General features: G+C 41.9%; 1 protein-coding gene across 5 annotated transcripts in view; it reads left to right on the top strand.

Annotated features, from left to right (window-relative positions):
* The window catches only part of pdzd2 (PDZ domain containing 2), a 544,030-nt gene that overhangs the window by 522,724 nt on the left and 8,490 nt on the right, over positions 1-12,816 (top strand). For all 5 annotated transcript variants that reach the window (XM_072572501.1, XM_072572518.1, XM_072572511.1 and 2 more), the window contains 2 exons: positions 3,587-3,688; positions 7,875-8,148. In XM_072572501.1, the coding sequence (XP_072428602.1) occupies positions 3,587-3,688; positions 7,875-8,148 (376 nt within the window). The remainder of the gene's footprint in view (positions 1-3,586; positions 3,689-7,874; positions 8,149-12,816) is intronic.

The raw sequence follows: 12,816 nt of genomic DNA, 5'->3' as shown, positions 1-12,816 counted from the left end.
AACTTCCAGCTCAGCACTGTCCCCATGACTTGTCCGGACTTGTCCTACCTGCCTATCTCCTTTTCCACCTATTCACTCCACCATCTCCTCCCTGACCTATCACCCTCATCCCCTACCCCACTCACCCATTGTACTCTATGCTACTTTCTCCCCACCCCCACCCTCCTCTAGCTTATCTCTCCACGCTTCAGGCTCACTGCCTTTATTCCTGATGAAGGGCTTTTGCCCGAAACGTCGATTTCGCTGCTCGTTGGATGCTGCCTGAACTGCTGTGCTCTTCCAGCACCACTAATCCAGTATTTGCTTTCCAGCATCTGCAATCATTGTTTTTACCTCATATTTCTATGGAGTCTGGCGTAAATTAGACCAGGCAAGGCTGACTGATTCCCTTCTGTAAAGGGAATAAGTGGACCAGACAATAGCGAATCAGAGTTTGGTTTTTACAACATTCACTGAGAATACTGAATGGAATCCTAGAATCCCTACAGTGTAGGAGCAGGCCTTTTGGCCCATCAAGTCCACACTAACCTTTTGAAGAGCATCCCACGCACACCCAAAGCCTCTACTTTGTCCCTGTAAACCTGCATTTCCTGTGGCCAATCCACCTAGCCTACACTACTGACCAACCCACCTAATCTGCACATCTTTGGACTGTGGAAGGAAACTGAAGCACCCGGAGGAAATCCATGCAGACATGGGGAGAATGTGCAAACTCCACACAAATCATCCAAGGGTGGAATCGAACCCAGGTCCCTGGCACTGTGAGGCAGCAATGCTAACCACTGAGCCACCATGCTTTTACAAGATTGGCTTTCAATTCCTGAATTATTAATTGAATTTAAATTTCAGCAGTTGTTGTTTTGGGATTTGAGTCAGCATGACCTCTGAGCCACTAGATTACCAGGTCAGCAGCATTACCATTACCTCATCAAATTTGTTATTTGTATTCCACTGCTACCAGTTTGCCACACAAGTGATCTGTGCAATAAAAGAATATTGAGAAACAGGAAAATAGTGCTGTGCATGTTTTCGTACTATGTTGCTGGGGATTCAGCATGTCACTTGTTGCATTTCTGCCATATCTCTTTTGCCAAATAATAAAAATTCTGTCTGTTGTCACTGGATATAGTACTTTGAAATACTGGAGATGACAGATCAGTTTCTAATGATTTGCATGTCATTTTCACAGAAAATCATAATACATTTTGAGGTTGCACTAACAGAATTAATATTAATAATTGGAAAATTGGGTGGTCGTCAAGCAAGCTCCGTGCCAGGAAATTTCCATGGAATTGTTTATTTTTCTTGTCAGACCTCTTTGTTAATGTAATTCTGTCTCTGCTCTTGAAATGAATTATACCAAGTACACATTTATAGAGGGAGCAACTCAGCAGAGGTCTTATTAGATGTCTAATTATTAAACATTAGCTTGATATGATGAGCAATTGACTTCTCTACTGGAAGAAACTATGCAGTGTGGGACCCCAGATGTCAGTACAAGGATCATTGCTTTTCTTGATGATATTAACAAACCTAGATGGGGACATGCATGACACAATTTAAAGTGAGCATATAATACAAAATGTGAAAGTATTGTTAATAGTGAAGAGAATAATAGTTATAGACAGGCTGGTAGAATGGGTGGGTACATGACAATGACATTTAATACAGTGAAGTGTCCAGTGATATATTTTATCAGGAAGGCTGAGATGAGTCAGTGTAAGGAGTACAAATGGGTGCAAGGATATAGAGGTCTGATGTAAATCCACAGAAATCATTGAACGTAGCAGGGCAGGTTGTAAAAGTGGTTAAAAATCCACAAAGGATCCTGGACTTTATAAATAAAAACATAGAATTCTAAAGCAAGTAGTTATGATGAATCTTTATGAAACTCCATATCAGCTATACCGGAATATTGGGTCCAGCTATGGACATCACACTTGAGGAAGAATGTAATGCCATTAGAGAGAATGCAGAAAAGATTTATATGAATGCTTCAAGGAATTAGATACTTCAGCCATAGTGATACAACATAGAAGCAAACCCTTCTGTCAACCACGTCTACAATGATCAACAACGCCAACTACAGTAATCCCGTTTACCTGCACTTGATCCATAGCCTACTATGCCTTGGCATTTTAAGTGCTCATCCAGATGCTTCTTAAATATTGCAAAAGTAATACAACCCTCTCAGGTGGCATGGTGGCTCAGTGGATAGCACTGCTGCCTCACAGCACCAGGGTCCCAGGTTTGATCCTCAGCCTTGGGTGACTGTCCGTGTGGCGTTTGCACATTCTCCCTGTGTCTACGTGGATTTCCTCTGGGTGCTTCAGTTTTCTCCCACAGTCCAAAGATATGCAGGTCAGGTGAATTGGCCATGCTAAATTGCCCATAGTGCTGGGCGCATTAGTCAGAGGGAGAGTCAGGGTGGGTTACTCTTCGGAGGGTCAGTGTGGACTTGTTGGGCCAAAAGGCCTGTTTCCGCACTGTAGGGAATCTAATCTAAAAATCACATTCCATATTCTAACCAACCTCTGGGTGAGAAAAGTTTTTCCTCAGATATCCTTTAAAGCACTTACTCTTTACCTTAAACTTATTTCCTCTGGTTTTAGATGCACTACTATAGGTAAAAGATTCTTACAATCTACCTTCTCTATGCCTCTCATAATTCTGTATACCCTCAGCCTCCTCCTCCCCAAGGAAACCAAACCCAGCCTATCCATTCTCTCCTCATAACTGAGACTTATCACCCCAGGCAACATCCTGGTGAAAACTGTTATCACTAGAGTAAAGATCAGGAATCTAAAGACATAGGTTTAAGATGAAAAGCAGAAGATACAATAATGACATAAGGAAATTCCTCATGAATTAGTAAGTGGTTAGGATCTGGAAGGCATTGCCTGAGTGTGGTGGAGACAAGTTCACTTTGAGATTTGCAAAAAAGGATTGGATCAGTACCTAGAGAGAGAAGGTTCGCAGTGAGGGTTAGAACTATTTCTTATGAGAATTAATGAGCTGTGCAATGCTTACTCTTTCTGATGTATAGATAGATACATCTGCTAGAGGTTGGTTGTTGAGGATGAGGTCAAAGTACATTATCCTCTTGGTAATTCCCTTTTGCCACTTGCCACGGGTCCCTTGAACATTAAGGACTGAGTGGTGCTGTCAACCCACTCTTGGTAGACTGGAGTGGGGCTCTGACAAAGCCCTCCCAGGCATGTCAATAATTCAACCTTGGGGGCTTAGTTGGTAAATAACTTAAATGTCAATTTTCATTTTCTTCTGCTTTAGTTATGTCCGAATTTTCCCTCCAGATATTAGATTTTCATCTAACACCGTTCTTCCCATTTACAGGTTTTCTTCAGTTCATTTTGTAGCCCTGAGCTAACATTTTAAACTTTAGAACTCCTTCACCAAACTTTTAAACAAATAAAATTGGGGAAAATGTGGGGTTTGGTCACACGGCTCTACATTGAATTGGATATGTGACACTCTGTGTAGGACTTGCTGATAATAAGAGAAAATACTTATTGTTTGTAATGCAGAAATAAGTGAGCACTATTTTTCTTTTAACTTATGAGAACAGAATAAGGAAGACATTAATATCGTTGTGTTGACCAAAGATGAAGGTGCTGGACTGGGTTTTAGTGTCGCAGGAGGGGTGGACCAGGAACATAAATCTGTAACTGTAAGTATCATGAAAACCCATTTACATTTAATACAACCTGTTGACACTCACCTGGTTCATCTCATTTGATCTTTGGTTCTTCTCTCACAAAGCAGCTATTGTGTAAGGTTCTGGTCAACATTATCTATTGCAATGGAAATGCTAGCTGGCGCCACCTGCAGGATTACAGATATATTGCTGTGAACGTAACATAGGATGAAATCTCGAGATGCTCCCAGGAGCAGAGAATGAGGCTGTCAGTGGCATTTAGTCATGCAGGAGGAAAAACACCAGCTTCCAAAGGGCAGGATGAAAGTTGGGAATTCATTTGGTGGTGGATTAAAGGTAGATTGTGGTTCCATAACAAATGGCAAAACTCATTTTTCATGTATAAGCATATTGTGTATGCCAGTTAAAACAAAATTTCACCAGATTAAATTGTACTTTGCCACTAAATTAGCAGCAAACAAGAAATACAAGTCCTTGGATTCACAACAGGTTAAAGGTAGTAGGCCCGGTGATTTGGATATGCTTGGATGGCAAGCTTGGACAGACCAAGGGAAAGGAGGCCGAGCTGGTGCATTGAGCTCAGATGGTGGCTGCCTAGTGAGGGCAGTACAATGGAAGGACACTAGTGCTGGCCCAAATAAAAGGCATAGACAACAGAGGGAGGGAACTGGATTAACCAATGGAAAGTTAGCTTCTACTGAAGGCATGATAGAAGAGAGATCAAGAGGTATAGGGAGCAACACAATGTCGAGCTTGGGAGTTTAGAATGGTGGATAGATGGGACATGATGCTGGGTAGGGTATCCCAATAAATGGAGCAGCTCTAGCATGATTAGGGATGACAGTGAATGACTGAAGGATCCCAGAAGGCAGGGTTAGGGAGATGAAGGGAAGGTTAGGGGTGATAGAGGGAAGAACAGCAGTGACTGAGAGAAGGTGCAAGGAAGTAGCTTGCAGCCCTGGCCTCACAAGTGAGTGGTCCAGGGACATAGCAGCGACAGCTGAAAGATCTGACCATGGTGACGCAAGGATACACCACAGTGGTGGATGTAGTTGATGTGCATCAGAGGGTTCCCATTTGGGCCACAGTCATTGTCAGAAAGCGGAGTTAAATCGACTGTGCTGACCAGATCTTTGCCAGCTTTCTGTCTGTAGTTCACTTCAGGTTTTTCATACTCCCACTGCTTTTTGCTGCTGTGTTGAAAGAGAAGAATTAGAATAGTCTGGCTCAGGGTTAGACACAATAACCCCTAAAAGGACAACAGAGGGTTAGGCAGCTCCTGAAGCTGTCAATCAGTGATGAGTAAAAGGTCAAATCACCAGAGTCCTATTAGATCATAAAACCACTCTCTCATTAGAGAGGGACGAGCGGTGGTGGTTTAACTGAGGGACACCATGCCTCAGGTGAGGAGAGAGGGTGAGAGGTTGTGTCCTTCATTATAACCTCAGTCCAACATGCAATTGGTATCATTCTGCATCACAAACCAGCTGAGCTATCTGTTATGTCAAAGGTGGAGGTTTATGAAGTTGCCAAAAATGTCGTGAGCCTAAGGATTGAAAGCCTTTTAGAATTAGTAAAAGTGAATGAAGATGTGGTTAAAGAAAGAGGAACTAGCAAGAATAAACAAAACAGGTTAAAAGTTTCAATAGGTATGTAAAACATTCAGAAAAGATAAATATGAGCCCACTAGACACAGACAAAAGAGAGTTAGATAATGGAGAGTAAGGAAACGGGGGAGTTCAGAATTAGAGGGCATGGGCTTAGGGTGAGAGGGGAAAGATATAAAAGAGACCTAAGGGGCAATGTTTTCACACAGAGGGTGGTATGGGTATAGAATGAGCTGCCAGAGGAAGTGGTGGAGACTGTACAACTGCAACATTTAAGAGGCATTTGAATGGGAATATGAATCGGAAGTGTTTGGAGGGATATGGGGCGGGTGCTGGCAGGTGGGACTAGATTGGGTTGGGATAACTGGTCGGCATGGACGGGTTGGACCGAAGGGTCTGTTTCCATGCTGTACATCTCTATGACTCTAAATACTGTCTTCAAGGAGGAAAATAAAAAATGTCTCAGGAATTTAAGAGTTCCAAGGAACTAGCTCGAAAGAGGAACTGAAGGGAATTAACATTAGTAGAAAAATAGTATTGGAGAAATTAATAAATTCGTCTGGATCTTATGATCTCCATCCCAGAATGGTCATTTTCCAAAATGGGAATGTGATGGTGAGTCACTGAACTAGAAACATTAAATTGGTTTTCTCCCCATAGATGTTGCCAGGCCTGCTGAGTTTCTCCAGCAATTTTTGTTTTTGTTTCAGATCACCAGCATCTGCATTTCTTTGTTTTATTTCACCAAATGGTCCTTGGAATGGCAGGATTGTCCTATGAGATAGGTTTTCGAGCATCAAGAGGATCAAGGTTTACAGGGAGAAAGCAGGAAAATGGGGTTGAGAAACTTATCAGCCATGATTGAATGGCAGAGCAGACCCGATGGGCTGAATGGCCTAATTTCTGCTCCTATGTCTTCTGGTTTTAATGAGAGGTTGGGTTGATAGGACTATACTCTGTTTAGAAGAATGAAAGGTAATCTACTTGGAATCAACAAATATTGAGCTGTCCCACAGCAAGATATGGCTATAGAGCAGGCTTGTTCTGAGTGTGTCAGCTCACTGCCAAACCTTTCTTCAGGGGTAGTGGTGAGCATACTGTTCATCCCTCATCAACTTCAGCTCAGACGAGAGAGGGAGAGAGACTTCAGGCCGATATTTGCACAGCTACAGCCTGTAACAGAGGAACATATAACCAATAAGATGTAAATAGTATGAAAATAGGTTTCCACATCAGAAACAGCTGTAGAGTTGTATTCTATTGATTAACATATCCAAGGATTGGCAGGGAGTAAAAGAATCGTGCTGTGAAGATAATTTATTCATGTATTTCTTGATAAATAAAACATGAAACATTGTAGGGGAACAGTGTTGAGAGAGTGAGCACATAAAATTTTTAATGGATTAGAACAGAATGGCAATTAAAGAGGGGGAAGAAACAAGGAAAAGGAAATCAGGCTGACACGAACTGATAGAAATAGGACAGAAGCTATGCTGAGATCAGTGCAGGGCCTCAGGGATCTTTTACAGGAACAAAGGAAGACAGACTCCTGAAGTGAGAAGCAAAGCCAAGTGGCAGTATTTTAAAATGAAAATATTCAGTTTATTTTCCTATACACTGAATTTGTATAGACTGTTTTCAGTTGGCATGCGAGTTAATTCGGGTTAAGATTCAGGTAGATGACACTTGCCGGAAGTCTAGAAAAGAAATGTTACAGATTGAGGAAAACGGTGAAGAATAAAAGACATTGTGTGGAAACCATGGAATTTTTCAGATGGGAAAAAAGGTTATAGCCTCATGAGAGAGTGGGAATAGGGAGGGAGACACTCTGCTATAGCAGTGTGAACTACCAATCTTTGACCCTCCCCCTCTGTCCTCCTTCCTCTCTGCACTCTCCCTTCCCCTCTGTCCACCCTTTCCTCTCTGTCCTTCCTCCTGAATTGAAGCTCAAAATGAGACCCAGGAAACCCACAGAAGACTAATCATTGGCAGCAAGAAGGCTTCATTTTGGGTAAGAGAGGGTGGGTCATCATAAGAGTGCAAAAAACAGGTGCAGGAGCCGATAGGAAGATGCTGGGCAAGTCTTTCAGGAGAATTTGTGGGGCCCCTCCTACAAATTTACTGACAGCAGAATGTAAAGAAAAAATAACCAGACAGAGAAACAAAGAAAAGCTAAAAGTCATATGCAAATTAATGCAGAGAACAAGGGTGTTTAATATGTATATGATGAGAGATAGAAATAGATAGATGGGAAGATAGAAGGAGCAGGTAAAAAAGTTATTCTTTGACGTGATTGACAGGTTTGATATTATGTCAACCATTAATATTTGTGGTATATGACTTTGCCCAAAACTGATATTAATATGAAATGTCTGATCTACTTCTCCACCTAGTATTTTTCCATTAATGACTTTACAATTCAAGGGTCCAAATACTAAAAACAGAGAAATCTAACATCTGATGGAAACGTTAATAGTAAATTATTACTATTGCAAGTATAATTTAAATATGCTGCAAATAATCAGTACGGTACCTTTTTGTTAAATATGCTGCAATTGAAAGTTCCTTTCAAACAGTTCTTTTCCTTGCAGATTCACAGAGTATTTTCAAGAGGAGTGGCAGCTCAAGAAGGCACCATTCAGCGGGGAGACTACATTCTATCTATCAATGGAATGTCTGTAATAGGCACTACACATGTAGATGTGCTGAATGCACTTCACCGTGCCCGCTTACATAAACAGGCCATCATTGTCATTAAAAAAGGAAAGGAACAGGAAGAAATTTCTTCCAAGCCAGATTTACCAGTTCCTAAAGGAAACCATCTCACAGATGGAAGAGATCCGACTACAGAAATAATAGGAACAGGTAGGAGTCCATCAGTTCTCAGTATAAACTCCGTTCTGTAGGTTGTACATTCTGTTAATGCTTTGCATTAGTCACTCCTAGCTAAACAGTTAATCTGAGGGTCAGTTAGCACAATGGGCTGAGCTGGTTTGCAAAGCAGAGAGACATCAGGGAGACAATAGCACAAGTGCAATTCCTGGACCACTGGAGTTATCACAATGGTCCCTCCTCAACTTCTCCCTTTGCCTGAGGTGATCCTCAGGTTAAACCACCACCAATCGTCTCTCTCTAATGAGAGAGCAGCCCTATTTCCTCTGGGACTATGGTGATTTTACCTTTACTTTGGTGATTATGCTTCAGAAGGGACACCCCATTCATTCTATATAAAGGGAAATGCATGCGACTTCCAGGTGAGATCATACAGTCATACACCATAGAAACAGGTCCTTTGGCCCATCATGTCTGTGTTGCCCAACAAACACCAAACTACAGTAATCCTATTTACCTGCAATTGGTCCATAGCCGAATATGCCCTGCCATTTTAAGTGCTCTTCCAGCTGCTAACTAAAGTTAAATTAAGTTTGTTTGAAATTCCCAGTTGTGTGTGATTGGAACAGTTTGGAAACATTTCTTAGATTCATAGGAAAGTGGTGCTATTTGACAAAGCCTGCTTTCAGTAAGAACCAGTAGTTCATTTTGGGCTGAATTATAGCTTGGAAATGGATTAGTCAACAGAAAGAGGAGGTTGTGTATAGAGGGAAAAAGGGGAGAGTTCCTAATAGAAGGTGTACACACAAAGTGTTTTCAGACAGCACTTCTCCACTTCCCAGTCAACACAAGGCAAGTATGCCTCACCAAGGAGGTAGGCTTTGAGCTGCTTCACTTTCTACAATTGGATCTGCGTGCTCACAACAGGACAGTGGCTGTGGAGATTAATGTGGCCTCAATTTCTATATCAGCAGCTCCTTGCAGGCAGGATCAGGAGGCACTGCCAGTATTTCACAGTTCACAGTGCTCCTCTGAATCAGGAGGTGCCAGAGGACATATAGGCCAGGAAAGTAAAATTTATCATCTTTCCTCCTACGGAAGAGAAATACAAGGAATGAGCATATGGCTTTGCTCTGGTTAATGCAGGTTCCAATTGTACAGAATGGTGTAGGAACCATCGACTGCTCACGGACTCCAAATATACTGGGGGAGGTCTATCACAACTACAAGGCATCCCTCGCCATGAAAATGCAGACCCAGCTAGACATTATGGTATCCTGGCAGCAAGCACGATACATGAAATCTGGGTCAGTCAGCTGTGCCCATTATCTTTGAGCTACTGTGATATCCCAAAGGCTGATTCTGAGGTGGCAAAGCCTGCCCTGCATTAGATCTGGCTCAAGAATTCCTTCCACCCCTGATATGGACAATGTGGTTAAACTGAAAACCATGTATCTATTAGGAACGCAATGAAGATTTATCACATCTCATTGCACAATTTGAAGATGAGCAAGGAATTCTCTTTATGTCATAGTCAACATGCATCCTTCAACCAACACTACAAGAAACAGATTATCTTGTTATTCATTCACTGCTTATGAGACCTTGCCGACATGCACATCCATTTAAAAATTAAGCTTCAAAAGGTAAAACCTTTTGGATAAGTTGAGGATGTAAAAATATTTATGCAAATGCAAGTTCTTTGATCTTCAACAGCACATTTCTTCAGTGATTTTGATTTCAACCAACATTCCCATCACTTGTAACAGAACTGTAGAGTGTACCCAGTTTATGCTGTGTATCCACCATCTCTGAAAGAAGTTCTCCCAATTAAGTACAATGCTTTATGTTCTATTGTTGACTCTCTCCTATTTCCCATCTACAGTACATGCTTCCCCTTGGTGACATCATCCAAAACCATAGTGTGAGTTCTCATGAGAAAGCAAACAACACCCAGCACTATCTCACTGTCACCTCTAATCCTTCCTGAACTCTTGCTAAATTACCAGACTATTTGTCCAATTTCAAGTGCTGAATGAGCACAAATGTCCTCCAGCTAAACATTGGAAAGACTGAAGTAATTGTTTTCAATCCCTCCTACAAACGTCATTCCCTATAACAGATTCTATTTTTCTCTCTAACAACTGTCAAAGACCAAACCTAACTTTCACAATCCTAGTTTTATGTTTGCATCTGCAATAAACTTCCAACCATCAATCATAGAGCCATAGAGATGTACAGCACGGAAATAGACACTTCGGTCCAACTGATCCGTGCTAACCAGATATCTTAAATTCATCCAGTCCCAGCATTTGGCCCATATTCCTCTAAATCCTTCCTATTCATCTATCCATCCAGAGGTCTTTTAAATGTTGTAATTGTAGCAGCCCCACCAACTCCTCTGACAGTTCATTCTGTACACGCATCACCCTCTCATGAAAAGTTGCCTCTTAGGTCCATTTTAAATCTTTCCCCTCTCACCTTAAACCTATGCCCTCTGGTTTTGGACAGTACCCTGGGAAAAAGATAGTGGCTATTCATGCTTTCCTTGCCCCTCATGGTTTTATAAACATCTATAAGGTCACTCCTAAGCCTCAGTTTATTCAGCCTCTTCCTGTAGCTCAAATATTCCAAACCCCAGCAGCATCTTTGTAAATCTTTTAGAACTTTTTAACTTTAACAACGCCTTCCCTATAGCAGGGAGGCCAGAATTGAAGGCAGTATTCCAAAAATGGCCTAACTAATTTCCTGTAAAGCCACAACATGACATCCCAACTCTTATACTTAATCCATTAACTAATAAAGGCAAGCATACCAAACGCCGCCTTCACCAGCAAGTCTATCTGTGACTCCACTTTCAAGCAACCATGAACCTGCACGCCAAGGTGTCTTTGTTCGGCAGCACTCCTCAGGACTCCACAATTAAGTGTATAGATTTGCTATTTCCACCTTCCTGTCATTGCTTCACTCTATCCTTGCTGCAGGTCAGCTGCTGCTGAAATCCTCATCCCTGCTTTCGTTACCTCCAGACTTGACTATTTAACTGCCCCCCTGACTGACCTCCAACTATGTTCAGTCCTTCTGTCACCCTTTCGTTCGGATCAGCATTTGCTCCCAGTCAAGCAAAATCCTAATTTTAAAATTTTCATTCTTGTTTTCAAATTCCTCCATGCCCTCTCTCCCTGTCTCCTCAGTCTCCTCAGCCCCAGTCCTGAAGATATCTGGACTGATCTCATGAGCTTGAGCATTCTAATGTTAATCACTCCTCTTTAAGTGGTCATCACTTCAGCTGCCTACAGCCTACTCTGGAATTCTCCTTCTAAACTTCTCTGCCTCTTCATCAATCTTTCTTCCCTTAACACACTCCATAAAATCTACTTCATTGACGGAACTTTTAATCACTTGCCTTAATATTGCCTTTTGTGGCTTTCGTGTCTAATTTTGCTGAATGGATGGCAGAGCTTTGGATGTTTACAGAGAGGTTTTATTTAAATTTTTATTCTTTCATGGAATGTGGGTATTTGCTAGCCAGGCCCACATTTATTAGACAGGGAAAGCTAAGGCTTGAGGTAACAGAGGACTCTTGCTAAAGGAGGACACTATGGAGGTCTTGGGTAGTGAGACATTTTGGGTGGAGCTGAGAAATAAGAAGGGTGCAGTTACATTGTTGGGGCTGTATTACAGACCTCCCAAAAGTGAGCGTGAGGTAGAACAAATAGGTAAACAGTTTATAGAAAGATGTAGAGGCAATAGGGTAGTGGTGATGGGAGATTTTAATTTTCCCAACATTGACTGGGATACACTTCGAGTCAGAGGTCTGGATGGGGTAGAATTTGTAAGAAGCATCCAGGAGAGCTTTCTAGAGCAGTATGTCAATAGTCCAACAAGGGAAGGGGCCATATTGGACCTGGTATTGGGGAATGAGCCAGGACAGGTGGTAGAAGTTGCGGCGGGGGATTTCTTTGGGAACAGTGACCACAATTCTGTAAGTTTTAGAATACTCGTAGATAAAGAAGAGAGTGGCCCTAAGGGAAGAGTGCTAAACTGGGCCAAGGCCAATTATATCAAAATTAGGCAGAAGCTGGGAAATGTGGATTGGACACAGCTATTTGAAGGGAAGTCCACATGTGAAATGTGGGAGACTTTCAAAGATAGGTTAAAGATAATGCAGGATAGGCATGTTCCGTTGAAGGCTGAGGATAGGAAAAGCAAGATTCGTGAACCGTAGATGACAGGAGAAATTGTACGACTAGCCAAGCGGAAAAGGAAATCGTACATAAGGTCTAGGCAGCTAAGAACAGAATGGGCCCCGGAGAAATATTGGAAGAGTAGGACAAGTCTTAAACGAGATATGAACCTGGCTAAAAGGGGTCATGAGATAGCTTTAGCAAACAGAATTAAGGATAATCCCAAAGCATTCTATTCTTATATAAGAAGCAAGTAGGTAACTTGAGAAAGGATTGGTCCGTAAAGGATAATGAAGGAAGGCTGTGTGCTGAAACTGAGAGAATGGGTGAGATTCTGAATGATTACTTTGCATCTGTGTTCACTGAGGAGAGGAACATGATGAATGTTGAGATTAGAGATAGAAGTTTGATTAGTCTGGATCACGTTGACATAAGTAGGGAAGATGTGTTGGGTAGGCTAGAGGTTATTAAGGTGGACAAATCCCCAGGACCGGATGGGATCTATCCCAGGTTG

This window comes from Chiloscyllium punctatum, chromosome 1, assembly GCF_047496795.1.
Source record: "Chiloscyllium punctatum isolate Juve2018m chromosome 1, sChiPun1.3, whole genome shotgun sequence".
In the NCBI taxonomy this organism is placed as follows: domain Eukaryota; kingdom Metazoa; phylum Chordata; class Chondrichthyes; order Orectolobiformes; family Hemiscylliidae; genus Chiloscyllium; species Chiloscyllium punctatum.
Note: the sequence above shows the minus strand (reverse complement) of the source record. Positions and strands in the feature narration are given on the sequence as shown.